Source organism: Poeciliopsis prolifica, unplaced genomic scaffold (genome assembly GCF_027474105.1).
Source record: "Poeciliopsis prolifica strain line A6 unplaced genomic scaffold, Auburn_PproV2 SCAFFOLD031, whole genome shotgun sequence".
NCBI classification, from domain to species: Eukaryota; Metazoa; Chordata; class Actinopteri; order Cyprinodontiformes; family Poeciliidae; genus Poeciliopsis; species Poeciliopsis prolifica.
In genome coordinates this window covers 3,050,531-3,069,109 of record NW_026562406.1, presented here as the reverse complement: position 1 = coordinate 3,069,109, position 18,579 = coordinate 3,050,531, and the positions used below count along the sequence as shown (strand labels likewise).

Sequence of the window (18,579 nt, the reverse complement as noted above, 5' to 3'; positions counted from 1 at the left end):
CTAATGGTTCTCCCTGCCGCAACATTTAAAGTGGAATAAAATAATAAGTGTTCATGAAAATAAAAATGGGGACAAGAGGCTCAGTGTGAATCGCTTGAAACAAAATGTCTCTTATGGTTTTGCTTAATTCTGGTTTTCTGTTGTTGTCTAATCATTTGATTACGTTACCTCTAATTATAGAATTAATATATGTAATGAAGCCTAGGCGTAAATTCAAGCTGGGAGACAGAACACAGCTGATCCCCATCACTCATGACACGCCGCAGCCAACCAGGATCGGCGCCTCGTGCCGCACCACCCAATCATCGTTAAGCCAGTCCCTTTAAGGAGCCTAGCCACCGGGTGTCTGCCTGCTCGTCAGCCGTGCTTCATCCCGCCTCCTCCCCATCTCCACCTTCAGCCCGATGAACATCCTCCAGGCCCACTCTTCGTTCCTCCTCCAAGGCTCCGCTCCATCACCAGGATTCGGACCGGGGGCAAAGACTAGTGAGCTTCGCCGGACTCATCATCTACCCTCGGCAATCCTCAGCTCGCTAGTCTTCTGCCGGGTTCGAGCGCCAAAGAATTTGTTGATTAAAATCTTCTAACTGCTTCTTTTCTCTGTGTGAGTCGATACAGATTGAATTGTGTATAGTTGCCACACTTAAAGTTAAAACATTTAAGTTTTTGGTAATAACTTAAAGTACCAAATATATTTTCTGAAACTGTTTCAATGCCATCTTCTCTAGATTTCAAATTGTTATTAGACACAGTATTAGAAGAGATTAAACAATATTTGATCATATTCCTGCATTGCATGCATTCAGACTTTGTGTTATTTACTGACTATATTATTCAGACTAACTGAGCAGCAAGTAATAAGTCAGATAATAATTTTGTCTTTATATAGGTGCTTAAAGTTTTATAAACTAAGCACATCTGCTACAGCTTAGCAGAGTTACCGAATGTCTGAAATGACACATTTTAGCTGGAATATACCTTTTGAAACATCTGCAATTTGCCATCTCACTTCTTCTTTTAATCAGCGAATCAGTCTTCCATCAGCAACGCTGCTGGATCCAAGCTGATGTAATGTAATAAAGCGACGCTGTACGAGTCGAAAATTAAGAACATTTTACTTGTTCTGTGGGCGAGTGCAGCATGGCGAGAGAGAGAGAAAAAAATACTTTATTCAATAAGAAATAGTTTCTTTCGTTTCAACAGCGGGATGCACAGAAGACAGAATGGAAAACCTCCCCGACAGGCACTTAAGTTTTTTCAGTATAACAGAAAAGGGTATATTTGAAGATAATGCATTGTTCTACACAGTTTTTACACTTTGATTAGTTACGTCTAAACCATTAATTGGTTTACTAAGAAAATGAAAACTGGGTCAGCACATGGGATACATCCCAAGTGTTAAATGCTATCATAAAGGATTTTCCTATAGAATGACAAAAAGATAGCACCCACAAATTCAGCAGACACAATAAACTGCACTTCAGCTGCCAGTAGTGGTCTTGACATTCGGGTTGGATTGTTTATTCAGTGTTAAGGTATTAAAACACCTCATGTCTGTTAAGATTTTACTACAACAAACTTGTGTTTTTTTGGTTTTGTTCTTTGCCTTTCATTGACAGACAAACATAAAGTTGTTCCTAATGGTAAAAAAGAAGGAACAAGAAAGTACATGGTTTCAGAACAGACAGAGGTTTACCTTCTAGTCGGACTATGACGCCAAAGATACATTCAATCAATGTAGCCATGTATAATATTTAGCGTAATATCAGTCTATATGTTACTGCAATCACAAAGGACTGTTTTGATGCAACATTTAGCTAAACAGTACAAAATAAAATTCTATAAATATATGGTGCAGGGAGTGTAACTGGCCTTAGTGCCAAATATGGTGGTTGCCTTTCGTGGTTGAGGTGCTAAAGCTCAGGGAAGATGGGGAAAATTGTGCAATTTTAAAGAAGACAACTCAAAAAGTATGTTTAGAATCATAATTAGAAGTATTGCAATTACAAATGTACTTAACATTTTGCAAGCCTAGTTAAGATGAAGGTTTCTTTGTAAGTTAGAATGCCCCAGTCAAAGTCTGGACCAGAATCTAGCTAGCGAGGTTTGACCACTGATGTCCACGGACACTCGACAAACAGTCTGACTCCACTTGTGCTTTTCTCCCAAGAAAACTAGGCAACAAAAATTCCTGCTCCTTTTGATCAGTAAAGTCTAGTAGCTAATGGCAGCGAAAAAACACAAACGGAAACCAGATTTTCATTTTTTTAAAACTGTAAAAATATTTTGAATCTTTTTAGCTCTGCTTCACAGTTTTTGGAGCTTTTTTTTATGTCTCCCTGCCATAGTAAACATTACCATGACAGAATATGGAAAAGATCAAATCACCAGTCTTCTGGTGAAAATTATCTGCAGGTGATGCTGCTGACATGTAGACAGACGTCTGTTATTTAAATATGTAATGTGCACGCAATTACCGACACAAACACTTACAGTCACTGTGAACTTTACAACAAGTCATTTACTGGGAAGGCTGTTAAAAGAATATAGTCCAGTAAAGTCTGAACAGACAGCACACGCAGACGGCATCGCACTCTCATCGAGAGCCTTGCTTCATTAGGCTCCTAATAGGCCACCCGCCAAAACTCACCAACCCGGTCAATGCAGTTTCATGTGTGTAGTTATGTTTCAGTGTTTCACAAAAATAAAAAATGAGGCCCCAAGATTACAAAATAAAACACAGGTCCATGAATTGTGGTCCAAATAAAGCCAAACTCATGAGACTGCAAGCTTGTGTTGACAAGATATTGTACAGTTCAGAAAGGCTATGCAGTGATGTCAATAACAGGAGGCTGTTTCTCTTTTGTATTTGGATGTAGAGACGTTTAACATCAATCATAGCAACACTGAGAAATTCAAGCGGCACAAATAAATTCCAAAAACTGTAAAATGCAACATCCCTATATGCATACCCACTTAAAATGTCTCCAATTAGACACATCATTAGAACAGCATTCCTCAGCATTTTTGAAGGACTTTTCCTGTGTATAAAAAGTCGGCATTTCTGGCAGTGAACACGATGGACAGTACAAAAAAATAAGGGAGAAACAGTTTGTGTAGAGCATTCAGAAGCAGATAAGCCACTGCACCTCAGGCAGACCTAAAATAGGTCTCAAAAGAATTTCAAATCAGTCATTCTGATCTTTACTGAAAGTCGTTTTGCAAGACGAGGACGTCCAAAGCAGCTGCTGACATGCCCGAATCCGGCTGTCCGAGTCGAGCAAGCGTCGCTTCTGTTCATTTTATAACACGCATTTACGCATTCAGAAAGAGAGCGCAGAAGTTTAAATTCAATGGGAGAGAACAGCTGCATCATAAGGAAAACATGAAGGCTAGACTACATTTTCAACACAGGTAGAAAAAAAGGCAGACAAAAATTGGGACTTATGTAAAACTATCATTAAGACAAGATGGGTTGATCTTTTAATATTTCAAACTCCAGAAACAACGTTCTAAGAACGTGATCTCGGAGCAGCTGTGAAGCACAGAGCGAGAACTGTCATAGTTTGGGAACGTGTTGCTGCAGCCTGGATCCCACTTTGAAATAACATGGGATTTAAGAAGGTGCTTGAGAAAAGAAAAAAGTGAGATCATCAGTTCAAAAACAAAAAGAATCAGCTCAGAAATTGTTGATCAGACAGATGTCGGGTATTGCTATCTGACTGCATGAAGCATGTCACTGAAATTATTAGACTTTCAATGCAGGATCCTCGGATAGAAAGTAGTTTTTGTAAGAATTTTTTGTCTGCATGAATGCAATTAAATCAATTCTCGGAAGAAAAAAAAAGACTAAGCATCATATGTGAACGTTTCTTAGTAAAAAGAAGACAAGTGATATCCTAGTCTTTTGACTGCCCCTCTTATCTTCATGTTTGGTCATTTCACCCGTCTCAAGTCAAAACACTTCCCCGCCTTTTCCAAAGTCCTACCGTTCAGCTGGTTGTAGACCACATCCTCCAGCCTCTCCAGCCGCTGAAGAATCGACTGCCTGTCCACCAAGTTGGAAACTTTGCCATTCCTGGCTCTCAGCCTCTGGTCGGAGAGGCGACCCAGCTGGACGAGCTCCTCGGATCGGTCCTGGATCCTGCAGTACACCGAGAACAGGATGATCCCCACGAACACCAGGATGTTGACGGTCAGCAAAGTTTTGATTTTGCGTGCCACAGCCATGTAAAAAAAAAAAAAAAAAAAAAAAAAAGTGAAGAGAGTGGGGCGGGGAAAAAAAAATCTGGTGCGGAGCGACCCAGTCAAGCCCGGCGGTTGTCCCGGCGTGGCGGAGGCTTCGGCGTCCGGCTGGTTGATTTCAGCACCGCGGACAGCTTCAGGAGGCTGCGCCCGGAGTCATGGAAGTTCAAGAGCCGAGGGCAATTCAAATAGCAAATAAAAACAAAAGGGAAAAAGGAAGAGACGGTCGCTCAAGCCGGAGTACGACGCTTATTGTTGTTATTATTATGTTCATGGGCTTCAACAGGGACAGCTTTACGTGCTCGGCTCCCCCCAAAACACTACGCCACGCAGGCGAATACTGACGCCACGGGAGGCGCATCCCCTCCGAACAGCGGACTTCAGTTGCAAAACATCTCTTCCTCCCCACCCACTCCCAGCAACGTGGGAAGTCGCCAGCTCCTCTTAACCCCGACGTGTCTCCTTCATTGTGCAGGTAACTCTCCCTCTCTCCTTCTCTCCGCTCATGGCCGCTTGTCCCGAAGCATTTCCTCGCCGTCGCCGCTTTCTCCCCACCCCCTCTTCCCCAGCTCTCCTGCTCTCAAGACGCGAACCCACGGCGCGTCCAATAAACACGAGCTCGCTTTTTAAGATAAATAAATAAGAGAAGAGGACAGGAAGAAGAAGAAGGCGGCGTTTCTCTATCTCTCCCTTGCTTCGCTGCTTCCCTCCTCCCGTCAGTCCATCGCAGCGCCGAGCCGAGCCGAGCCGCCGCCGCAGCCTGGAGAGTGGTTGGGGGCAGATTCAGCTGTCGGTGGGAGAAATGCAGCCGAGCGATGTGGCATGCTGTCCCTCCTCTCCTCTCTCCTCTCTCGCAGCCTCTCTGACAAGGAGGAAGAGCCGCCGCTGCGTCCTGACGTTCAGAGCCACTATCATGAATATTCAGGAACCGCGTTGGGCTGACTGGAGGAGAAGCGCGCGCGCGCACGCGCACTCCAATGGAAGAGAGAGAGAGACAGAAAACAAACGTTTCCACTCGGCAGAGCAGTCCTCCTCACACTAAGTGAAACTGTGAAAACGTGCGTGAAGATGATAGGTGATGCGAGGTGGGAACGCTCTCCGTGCACTGCGACTTAAATCTGACCATTATGCAACCGCCCTTGCACGCATTAAGCGACTCTCGTCCAGAGGTCGCACGTTTCAAACTAACGCGGCGTTATCTTCTTCTGTGAACAGGGGGAAGGAGAGTGTCAACTTTTTGTTGCCCCCACCCGCACCCTTCCAGTTTTGTCTCATTCCGGCCCCAAAACGTTCTAGTTCGAGATTGTACATTTTTAGAGAAAAGAGCTAAAAAGTGAGGAACGCGCTGATATTCAACCCCTTGAGTCAACACAAAACAGCTGCAAGTCCTTTCGGGTACCATCGGTTTCTGCACATCTGGACTGGCATTAAGTCAACTGAAAATCAGTTTCCAACTCTCCGGGGTTATACATTTTATATATATATATATATATATATATATATATATATATATATATATATATATATATATATATATATATATATATATATATATATATTTTTTTTTTTTTTTTTTTTTTTTTTTTTTTTTTTTTTTTTTTTTTTGCTGCGTCCCTCCTCCCGTCAGGAGGGACGCAGCAAGTAGTATATATATATATAAGTTTATATATATAAGTTTATATATATATATATATATATATATATATATATATATATATATATATATATATATATATATATATATATATATATATATATATATATATATATATATATATATATATATATATATATACATATATATATATATATATATATTTTTTTTTTTGGCACTTTTCAATGTTTTATGCAGCAGCATACCTTAGATGCTGCTGTTACACTTGTGTGTTGATAGTTCTACTCTTTTTTGTATTATTCTATTCTGAATCTATTTATGGGTATGAGAGTAAAAAGGGCCTGGATGCTTGTGCTTGCAACACTTAAGATTTATTTATTTAACAGTGCAGATTCCTGCAGAGAGCAAAACCTCCCCTGGATTATTAAAACACATCTGTTTCATAGAGGCATGCTGTGGCTTTTAAGGACTTCCCTCTGTAATCTGCCTCCTGTAACAACCAGCTAATTAACGCGGTAACAGATCCTGCACAAAGATGCTGGCCGTGTACTTCGATGTCTTGGCACCACCAAAGTTCTGGAGCGTTGTCCAGACCTCCGTGGCTCGTTCTGAGCTTTGCAATCAAACAGAGAGGAGAAGTTTAAACTGTAGTTTGTGTAAATGGAGGCTGTTACTTTCCTCGATGAGCTTCGAGATGAGACAAATCAAAAGGTTTTACTCAGCATCATCGCAGGGATCTGCAGCCAAAGGTGCTAATGCTGGTTTTTAAAAGCCTTTGACATCTGATATGCATTTTGGGGAATAGTAATAATAATAATATAAAAAAAACAATCTGTGATTATCCTTTTCACCTTTGTGTGATGGCTCCGTCGCTTTCTTCCTGTCGCAGATCGGTCACCTTTTCGTCTGGCCCAGAAATTGTGATTTCCAGCTTTGTCTCACTGGTATATTCAAAATCATCTCTTTTGTATATGCAGCGTGTATAATTAGAATTTCTGCTGCACCTTTTTTTTTTCTTTTAACAAAAAGGTGCTGAATTTTATTCAGGGTTTGCAGAAACAGACTGTGGGGAAATCACAGTTACAGCTTCCTCTGCAGCCTCAGATCTGCCCTCAGCACAGCTGCTTATACAGCAGCTACTCACACAAACACACACACACACAACAAAGACACACACACCTCCCCTCCCCACCCAAGGCTGCTTTGTAAGACTCTCTGAGGACTTCTGCTCTGTTTTCAGCATTCAGCACCCCGTGTGCCTCTGCGACTGCCGACGCTGGCACCGAAAAGCATTTTAATCATATTAACCTGGGTCAGTGGCTTGCCGCACTTTTAGCCGTCCCACTCTGGGGTGTTGCCCACTTGAACATATTCAGTGGGAGGACACAGACCAGACAGAAATATGTGGATGTGGCCCTGTTGCGAGAGCCAGACACGATCCGCCCGGTCATCTGTCTGTGTTCACAGAACATGCTGGGAGTTATTTGCTCACTCTGAATGCAGACGGTCACAATTACAGATGGAAAACGTTTACGCGCCCTCCGTGCAATGGGAGGTTTCTGTAGCGCGATTTCAAAAGAGATTGTTATCCAGCACAACGACGACATTAAAAGGAGCATGTAACTTAAAAAAAAACATTTGAAAAAGCCCAATTTTTTTGTAAAACTGTCATGACAGTAAAGTAGGAGACAAGGAAAAAAGTGCTAACTAGAGAAATGCTTTGAAGAAAAAGGGGAAATTGTTCCATTAAGGTACACGTACACGGTTTTGATGCACAGCGCGAAGGCCCCCCTCCCATCTCTGACTGGTTGTTTTCTTCAGTGGATTTCTTCAGATGTCTATAATAGCACCAGGAGGAGCTTGATTTTTTTATTAATTTATTTTTTTCACAAATGGTGACAGTTTTAGCATAAACTATCACCAAAAAATATATTTTTTTAATAAAAGTTACATAACCCAGCTTTGATGTACAAACATTGCAGGTTTTAAGGTAAGCAACCATCTCTACTGACCTGTCTGGTACAGGATTTTACAACCAGTCGGTCTGCTAATATTTTCTTTGCATGACACATGCGGGAAAAATTGCAATGCATATCCTACTCTTATTCAAGAAATCGACACCAACCAGGAAGTGTGCTTGGTCTGCAAAGTGAGCGTATTCATTTTTAAGGCTTGTTAAAAAGCGGCACCTTGTGTATGCACCAAACAAGCATCGATTGTCAGATTCGTTTAGAGTAACCGACCGAAGAGAAGCCGTGCCAAAGCCAGGCTCATACCTCATGCTACCAAGGGACAGGAAATCAACACCGACACAAGCAGCGAGACATGCCGTCAGCAAAAGTACAGAGGTCTGGCACAAACCTCGAGACGCATACACTGTGGAGGAAAGTTTTGCATGACTTAACAGGTCTGGTTGTTTGGGACTGAGGCTAGATGGAAATGGGAGGCAGAAACAATAGAAAGTAACAGAACATAATCTGTGTTTGGAAGTTGAATTTTCCAACATGAAAACCAGGAGGTCTACAATCGCCCCAGTGGTCGAATAACCTCAGGTTATTCAGCTTTGTCTTCCCAGGTTCTGGTTCCGCTGCAGGTTTCTTCCTGTTACGCGTGAGTTTTTCTTCTCCCACAGTCGCAACATGCATGATCTGTATGAGGGATTGCTGCAAAGACAACAAAGCTACACGCTCCTCCAGAAAACATGACCAATGAGAAGATTAAGATTTTTTTGGGCCTGTATTGAAAGTTACTAGACAGGAAATGGGCAGCCAGAGAAAAGAGGAAGACATGCAGCAAAAGGTCTCAATTCCTGCTCAACCACTCAATATTTATTCAAGGTTCGAACAATAAAATGAAATAATAATTAAAAAAACTGTCATAAAAAAAGAGTACACTGCATTCAGAACAACTCAGGTCCACGTTTAACATCATGGTCGGTAAATGTGATTGTCTTCGCCAATTCAGTCTATTGTTAAAATTTAAGCCTCAAAGTTTCCTGTAAGATTGCTGAATGGTAAAAAAAAAAAAAACTAAATTCATAGGTTGAAAAGCAATCTAGAAAACATAGTTGCTGTTTAAATCATTTTAAAGCTGGAGTTTGAGAATCAGCAGAACAATTATGAGTTTTGAACAGTCGAGATGTTTATGGTGTTCTTTGGCCAGTACCAGAGTAAGAAAACAGGTGATCGAGAAAGGTCTTAACATGGCCTTCGTATGAATAGAGGTAAATTTGCTTCTCACGAGATGCACTTAATAAACTCCTGCCATTTTGCACTAACCACACATCAATTCATACTCACCTGGACTTCAGTAAATAATATCCATCAGCAGGATGTCACGAGATGTGATGTGAAGCGTCAAGGACTGTGATAAGTCAACAGCATTAGCAGACAGTTCAAGTTCTTCCTGGTGGATTTTATTGTCCTATGTCTTGTTTTTTTCTTTTCTTCTTTTTTTATAAATAAATCTGCTCAGCCAAGAGATCCCGTTCCTTTCATATGTTCATAAAAGCATTCAGATGTCTGCCTTTTCTCTGTGAATTCTTGATGCTTAAGAGTTTTTATCCCCTGGCGGTTGTGTTTATGCTTCCATTATTTTCGGGCTTTTCTCAACACTTCACACTCCTGCATGAACCTTTGAAGACCAGAAACAATCAACTGAGAGTCAAAATGGCCTTTTGCATTTATATTTCTCACAGATTGCTGTAATGCAATGGAAGCTGAGTAGCATCACATAGGTCTGAGGGAAAAAGAGGAAAAAACCCCCAAGAATAACAGAATAAATTATGCAAGTCTCAGTAAACAAAAGGTTGTTAAAAAAAAAACAAATCGTGTTTCCCAAAGAGGGAGAGAAAATGTCCTCCGCTTGTATTCTGAGTGGCTAATAAGCATTATGTTTCTGCAAAACAATCTCATTCACCACAAACTGCACCAAGGTCAGTGTGACCACTGCAAACTCGAGGCAAACAAGTGAGACGAGCGTGATGCGCCAGGAACACGGGTTCTGATTTAACGCAGCAAATAACGCTTGTTTTCTTCTCGGTCGGCCGGGGAGCAGACCCTGCCGTCTCTGTGTCAGCGTAAAGCAGGCCGCACCAGGACACTTGTTGGCAGCTAATGCAGTGGGGCCCGCCTGGCCGCCACAGCTAAGTTCAGACATTATCACTTTGACCCTGAGGCTAACAGCGAAGCCCCAGTTCTGTCTGCCTTAACTTAGCTCATTCACATTCCACCTCCAGCTACTTCTCCCCACTGCTGTGCTGCTGTGGGAGATGTTGATTTGCCTAATGCCTTAACTAAATTAGAATGATAACCCAGAGGAAAGGAATGTGTGGCTGCGGGGCAAGCGCATTCCAGCGTTTTCAGGGGTGTATTTTTTATTTTTTTTTATATTCACTTTTTTATTTTTTGCACAGCAGAGACGAGTCAACGCTCCAGATGGCAGCAGTGTGTTTATTAAAGCCAGGGCCTCACTAACACACAGTGTGCTCATTAAACGTGTGCAGAGGAGTCCGGCTGTATCTAAGATACCGTACTTTACTACGGTATTCATGCGCCTCGAATCTTTGTGAGGCTCTTTCGTGTTAAATTGTAACTTCCCACATGTGCAAAGCAGTAAACAATTGTAAGGTGGGAGGTGGAGTTCACATGGTTTCCATATTATTTTAAATAATAATAATTGAAAAAATGTCCCAAAAGTGAAGCGTGCATTTGTATCCAGCAAGGCTATTAGACTTAAAACGAAATGACGAAAACTGAACTTGAGCAAACATTTCTTGTCCACTGAAATAAATAAAAATGATAATTAATAGGGTGACGGGGCGACTATAACTAGCTGGAACTACATAAGGCTTTTATAAAACTAAAATTGAATACTGAAATTGTAGATATCATATCCATGACTCCCACAAATGCCAGAACTGTGCTGTTCTCCATTAAAAGTTGCTAGTGGACGTGAGTTTCTTCGTAGTTTTTAACCGGGCCTTTCTTTAAATTAAGACAAACGTTATTGCTGACCTGTCTGCTCCATGGTCCACTTCAAGTTGTCCGTTGTCTAATGCTCTCTAACAAAGACCCGAAGCATTGGCAGAACAAGTGCATTCTGAAGGGAAATTCCTGAACACAACTGTCTGCAGCAGAGTTTCTCATACTGCATCAGAATGAAAAGGTGTTGAATATAAATGCATAACTTTAGGAGTTTATACATAAAAAGCTCATCAAAATACGTTGAAGGCTGCTTTTGTGACAAAGCGGTGGAAGAGTCAAGGGAACTAAAAGCTTTTACCATGCACAATACAAGAACCAGCAGAGCTTTAAAGTGCTTTGCTTGTTGTTGTATTGTACAGTAAAAAAAACCCCCAAAAAACATATATTTTTTTTTTAAATCAAAGTATGCCAATGTGATTGTTGACCCTTTAAATGACTGAGAGACTCAGAGAGAATAGGAGCATTCATTGTCTCTGTATGTCAGCAAGTGAAAGGTGTCCGCACCGCAAGAATGACACACACAAAATCTCAGCTGGAAACTGCTAACATCAAATATCAAAATGTCAGGATTAATGACTTGGTTTTCCGATATGTACACGAGCCTAGACTCTCAGAAAGTTCGCTGTATTAGAGCTGGAGCTCTCGAGATGACGGCAAATGCTTCCTGATTTATAGCAGAAGCAATTATGTCATGTGAGCGAACCAGTACTCGATGGGCAAATCGGTGCAGGTAATTAGAAAGAATAATGAAACAGCGAGTCGGGGGAATGAATTCCTGCCTAAAAAAAAAAAAAAAAAAAACTAATCAAAGATAAATGGCCCGTCCATATTACCCAGTCATTAGGTCTGAGAGATGATTGTTTTAAGTCCCAGAGTGCAGCAGCCACAGACTGTTTTTCAAACAAAATCTATTGCCTTGCTGACACTGCCGACTTGTTTGCAGTCTGATTGATATTTCATAACACGTAAACATCCCCTCGGTGAATAAACTCAGCTGCAGGCTGAATCAGTGGAGGTTATCATAGTCAGGAAAACGGTTATCGATGGACTGACAAAAGAATTCAGCTACTGTCATGAAACGGGTTCAGAAGCAAAACCAGCTGAATATTTTGGTTCATTCATTTAATACAAATAAATGCAACCAAAGCTATTTACTGGAGTAGTTTAGATATTATGCGAAGGTATTTTATCAGTTGCAGTTCCTGTACTATCAATGGAAAAGACTCCAGAATTTGTCCAAAAGTGAAACAATCCTGGGATCAATGGAAAGTTCAACAGCGAGCAGAGTTTTACCTTTAATGGATGATATTATAACATGACTATGCAACACTGTTGCTCAATGGGCAGTTTCATGTTTGGCTGATTGACAGTGTCAAAATGTTTATGTGATTTTAGGATCTCAGAAGAGATGTGACCGTGACCGTTTACCGACACATCCCCCGTTACTTTCTAAGTAGTTTGCAACATCTCAGTAAATGTGAGATTTTTTTCTTGATTGCTATTTGGCAACCAGGCTTTAATTGGTCTAAAAATGTGTAACTCGATAACAAGACCAAGAAAATGGCTTCGTGCCATTTGCCGAAACACCAAAAATCTTTTTTGGTTCTTTCTACTGAAGTCCATAAAAATATGAACTACAGTGTGACGGTTTTTATTGTATTGATTAGGACGAAACTAGAAGAAAATGTTATTAAAGATTTGATCCTTACAAAAATCATCAAACCACCTCCTACAAGGTGCCGCCCCGGGCGGTTGCCCATATCAGAAACCGCCAATGTATATACGTCGCGATTTTTGTACCAATCTGTTCCTGTAGTAAGAAAGAGTTTCCATTACAAATGTGTTCAAAACTGTTGATATTCAGCAAGTGTCGAGAAAGCATCTTTTTCCAATTGCTATGTTTCCATTAAACAAGATAAAATCTCGTGAATAAGTTTGTTCACGCAGTAAGTCAATAAACAACATCGCGCATCATCATTCCCTTACCACCTCCTGTTCCTGTTCTCTTATTCATCTTTTTTTTAAAATATTCATTCGCCATCTTCTTCAAACTTTACCATTTTTTACTAACCTTGTTCTCTCGCACAATATTGCCGATTCACTTAAAAATGGGAGCATTTTAAACTTGTCTCAATTCATTGCACATTTTACGCGGTTTGCAGTCCAAACTTTAGAAGCAGCTTTCCTGTTGGAGCAGCATATTGAGGATGACTTGCAGAAACTCCAGGTGGGGATAAACTATAAAGAAAAGGAAGATTAGGAGAGACAGCTGCACCCAAAGAATCACTAGAGAGCGAGTTGTAATTCCGATTAAATGTTGCATTTTATTTTACTGCGCTGTAAAAACACCGAGTTTTTAAAGCATGTACATGAGGCTGATTTTATAAACTTTACTATCATCAGACTCAGTATCGGTGTAATGACTTTTCTTAAGTGACTCTTGCTGGGACTATTATTCAGCCATGTTACCTTCAGTGTTTTGGTTGTGTAGGAGCAACTGACATTTCCTGCATGTAGTATGAATTTTATTTTTTTTTATTTTTTTCACCTTTTCTGATAACCTTTTGCCTCTTAAGAGTGAATGTGTCCAGGTGACCTCACCCGCCCCTTGAACATATTTCACTGACCTCAGCAGCAGCGCAAACCTTTTAACTTCTAATAGGTAGAGCAGAGAAGGAGAGCAGAGAAGGAGAGCAGCGCAGCGGCCTCCTTCTTCCACCACCACCCTTCCCTTCTTGCCCTGTCAAGTTGCTTTTGGTCCAGCAGCTTAAGTGCATTTGTCCTGTGCTGATTTAAAAGATTCTGTCTCCATCTACAGAAAATTGGAAGGGTTAACCTTTTGGTATTCAGCTCCCACTCATTCCTCGTGGATGGGCTGATGCTTCAGAGGCTTGGTATATCCTAAGGCAATCAGGTAACATGTTTGCTTTATTTCCTTTTTTTTTCTTTTCAAAGCGCTGATTCTACTTGGTGTGAATAGGGCGCATGCAAGAGAAAACAAAATTGCAAGAAAAAACGTTCAAGCTTTCTTTAACTTTTTTTTTTATCATGAACATTCAATCTATTCGTTTTCAACGATATGTTAGAATCTCAATTTTTTTCCCTTTTCCTCTTTTAACTAGTCTTGTCTTGTTTAGTTGTAGCAGGTTTAATTTTCCCCAAAGTCCCGGGAAAGATTTGTTTTGCTCGCCCAGTTTCCTCGATTGCACTAGCTGGTGAAGCGTTCGGCAGGATGTCACGAATTTAAAATCTCACACTGCTACTGATTATCCAGAAAGTAAATTGTTCAGTGTGGTTATCTGCTATTTTCCTCCATTGAGACAATTGTGATGCAAAGCGATGATAATTCTCTTTAGAAGTGATCATTTGAAACACAATAAGACATCTGGCCACTTGCAAAAACAATTAGTGTGCAGATCCACCAACAGAGTGATTCTGGCTCTACTGGTTCATGGCGCCACCTGTGCTCATGACTGTGCAAAAGGCTAGCGAAGAATATTTTGTGATTACAAAAATGCAGTAGAAATTGTTTTATGTTAAAAAAATCCATGGAAACCTTTTAAGGCAATGGAAGATTGCACAGTGTTTGTCTTTATTTTGTCCAGGACATCAGTCTTAGTGAGCCCTTTTCATCACCTCCATCAGACTTTCAATCAAATTTGGACGTCTGCTGATCTCTTTATGAAATTCTTTTCAACTTTTTAATTGTCAAACACAATTTTATATCATTTAAGTTACATTCACACCACCCCTGTTTTAGTTCGATTTCTCATCAAACTGTTTTGTTTGCATTGAAAGTCTGGTTCTCTTGGGGAACCGGTTTGAACTCTGGTCCACGTAGGTCTTGGTTCGACTGAAGTGAACTCCGGATGCACGTGTGGATCCAAGCGTACAAGAGGCCGCTCCAAAAGCAGGAAGTGCACTGCACAGAATTTCGGGTAGGAGAAAACAAAACAAATGTGCAACTATGGCGCTAGAGGGAGAAATGGCTGGTGGTCTTTCACCAAAGACAAAACAGAAATCCTACAACCACTAAAATGTGACTCTACTCCATTTTTGTTTACATTTGTGAAGAAGAAAATGACGCTCAGTGTGTTCTTCAGAGGTTCTCATGTCGTTTTTTTCAATATTCTTCGAAAAACCTCTCCTGTGGTCGAAGGGTTTGTTTTGTTTGACACAGTGCAGTGGGAAAGCGAGCTGCAGTAACTGAAAACGCAACAAATATTAATAACTTTGGTCCCTAACAGAACCAAGTCTTCTGGAAGATCCGGTGTGAAAACTCCCTCAGAGGAAAAAAAAAAATCCTGCATTTGTTTTAGGAAAATTGGCGGAGGGTCAGACCCAGGCAAGGAGGATCAATGATCACTTGTCGCACGTCAGATTCTGCCCTCATTTTCATTATGCTTGGTCATGATTCACAATCTTGTTACGCTGCAAAAATATCAATGGCAAATCCCAGCCGGAAGCACATGGAATCAGCTCAGCGTATTGTGTCATGTTGGAGCGATGTCAAGCACTTCTCCACGTTGACGGTTCTAATCTTAGATGATTAAAACACATGGGTTCTTGATTGTCTTTAGCGTGAGCATATCAGTTTCCTCGTACCTCTCCCTGAAGCTCGGGGTCTCTAAACGGCTCCCAAAAGGGAAGGGAGGGTAAAACAGCCTCTGTTGGACAAAGAGTAACCCATGACCTCTTTTACTATCTTTTTCTGCTCTTCTGCCTTCTAATCAGCCATCAGGGATTGTTTGCGTCTTCAATTGTGTGTGTGTTGCTTTTTTTTTTTTACCCACAATCCTGTGCAACCTCTTCGACCTCGGCCCTGCAGTCCCCCGTGGCTCTCTCTCACACACCTTAACTACTGTTCAGCCTCACACACTCCCTCCTCCTCCTCCTCACTACACCTCCCACATAACCTCTTCACTGGCAGAGCCACATAATTATTTTCTCTGGGAGACATGCTGCTTGTGCTCGTCTCTATCTTTAATTACGATCATGCAAGAGGGAGCTTCAACAGGGGGGGCGAGATAGGAGGCTTTGATGTTGTCTTGCTCCTGGCCCTCCAGTTCTTTTCGTTTTCATGTCCAGGCAAATGGCAGAACGTTTATATCTGGAGCCCATTCATTCGCACCGGAGCGCCTCGTATTCTCTGGCAGTGATGGACGGAGCGTCTTTGTCCACAGCAGATTGTGAAAGCTTGGATTCCACACTGCCGGTTTTCAGGCAGTAGCATTGAGTTAACAAGGCCAGCGTGTCATTCTGCACCAAAAGTAAATTCCAGCCTGGCCATCTGAGCGCTTTGATCCCTGCTGCCAGTGCCAGCAAGACTTTGTATGTTTTTTTTGGGGGGGGTTTGTAAAGGAAACATTGTCAGCAGGGTTTTTTGTATGCGAACAGGAGTGTGGGTAAGCCTTTTCTGTAGGTTTTGTGAAGTGCCCTAAATTAGTAAGCCCACTGTGCATTTGAAAAGAATTATAATTAGGCATAAAACAGACAAAATTACATTCTATAAAATATTTAGCCTTTTCCTGGTGTGTATTCCATGGGGCAATCCACTTTTGCAGCTATCAGGCAACCTGGGGGAAATAAAGTTTTATAGAGAGCAAATTTTAATATCATTTGCATTTGTGTGCAGGCACTAATTTGCACCTGAAAGCACGTAAGCCTGTGCGTTTGAATGTCTGTGCAGACTGAATAGTGGCTGAGAACCTGCTGCTGCTAGTCTGCAATCAGAGCATTGGCTCAGATGTTGGCTGCTGGCTCTTTTGGAAACGATTGGGAAGAACCCGTGCCATTTCAGACTGAGGCAGGGTCTGCTGCTTCCAAGCCTGTGGCTGCCTGGATTTTACCCTGAATTTATCCTGAGGTTATTTTGGTTTGGAAAAAAATAATAAATAAAGGGGTTATAAGTGACTCACCACCCAGGCCGTCATTCTGACAGGAATATAAAAACATGTTCAACATATTCTTGATAAAAGCTACATACTGCAGTTTAAGTTTGTTGCTGCAATGTGATAAAAGCAACAAAAAAAGTCCAATGCATGACATTAATCTTCTTTCCACTCTGCCCTGTCCTCATCGACTGCACTCTCAGTAAAGCGTTTCTATTCAGAGTGACTTCCTGCTAAAATATCAAGGAGTTGCAAACCACGAAACAACCTGAACAATACTGTTGCTTTTACTCAGCTACTTTGACTGAAAATGTTTCACATCTTTTGTTTTCAGGTTGCATTTTACATAACTGCTAACACACTCTCTCCCACCACCGGTTCTTGTTTTTTGTACAGAGCACACATACATTACTTTTCTACTAGAAATCTGGCTCGCTCCATTTCTGAGCAATAGCTCAGACTCACCCATTTGTTAGTCCTTGTCGCCGGGCTGAACGTCATGACTCCTGAGTCAGAAGTCAACAATAAACTATAACAAAATCCTTCCTAATGACAATAGCAGAAGCAGACATGTGGAGCACATTTGCATAAATGAAAACAACCGCAAGAAACTGTGTTTGAACTAGAGGTTGCCCGCTCCTGCCATTTCTCAGGCATGGCATCTTCCTTTTATGTGGAAGGGTAGGAAAGTCAATTGAAAGTTAATTCCAGTGTGTTTGATTAATGGGCGCCGGAGGAAGGCGCTTTAATCCGTTCAACTGTTTCATTTCGAGCGACACACACAAGTAATTATTCCCCCCCCGCTTTCTCCCAGAGTAAATGTTTTTGTTGCGGGTTGCCATCGTCTGACAACAGCTGTCTTTCCAGGCTTCCTCTGAAGAATGTGAGGGGAATAGGTGCTGGAGGTGTCGTCTGTGTTTTTTGTTATTATTATTTTATTTTATTTTTTTTTTTTGTTAACAGATGTACAGTTTTGGCAATTCTGGAGAAAAAAAAGTACAAAAGTGAAAGAGAAAGGCAGAATGATTTTCATCAGTTGATGCTGCAGGTGATGCTGGAGAAGGTAATGACAGAGCAGCAAGGAAAATAGATGAAGAGGTGAAAACATCCTGCTCAGCCGACTTGTGCAACACAGCGCCTTGCCTTTGTTCTTTCTTCCCCTGCCAGCCACAAGGTTAAACACGAGTCATGGATTTGACGTGATGCATAATTGTGAAGTTGAGAGAAGAAGATGCAGCACATCTGTCCATTTTCTATTCCTTCTTTATCACTGGGGTCATTGTTGCCTTTCTGAAGTTCTCATTGCAGACATACTTTCAAAGATTTTGACAAATGAACTTTGCCAAATTGGAACATTGGCCAACATGTTCGATGCGTATTAATGATGGCATTCGTCAAAATGCAACATTTGCCACTGGTTTCTCAGTTGTTGACTGTGTGTTGTTTTTATGACTTCTTATTCTTCTTACTGATGTAAAGCACTTTGAACTGCCTTGTAGCTGAAACGTGCCACACAAATAAACTTTGAAATATCGGAAAATTGTGGCGGTCATTCAACCTCCCCTCCTTGTTTCCAGATAATCATATGTCTAAATCCATGATTGCCTTTATTGCATGTATAGCTCCATCCATCTTCCCATTATCTTTCAACCACTTCCCTGTTCTTGGAGAAAGTTAGATTTTGGTCTGATTTGATTTAATCAGCTCATTTTTAAAAATAAAATGTTTGTTGTGATGCTAGCCATCACTTGTGGATGAATTGGTCTTCTTAAAGCTATATTCTAATAATGGCTTTCTTCTTCTTCTGAGTGACTAATGCTCACTCTGCCTAGTCTGTGAGTGG

The 18,579-nt window shown here is 41.2% G+C and overlaps 1 protein-coding gene across 1 annotated transcript in view; it reads right to left on the bottom strand.

The window, feature by feature from the left end:
* Positions 1 to 5,279, bottom strand: part of galnt9 (polypeptide N-acetylgalactosaminyltransferase 9) — a 102,275-nt gene extending 96,996 nt beyond the window's left edge. The window contains exon 1 of the mRNA XM_055050575.1: positions 3,990 to 5,279. Coding sequence (XP_054906550.1) covers positions 3,990 to 4,230 — 241 coding nt within the window. The 5' untranslated portion in view covers positions 4,231 to 5,279. The remainder of the gene's footprint in view (positions 1 to 3,989) is intronic.
* Between the last annotated feature and the right edge of the window lie 13,300 nt (positions 5,280 to 18,579).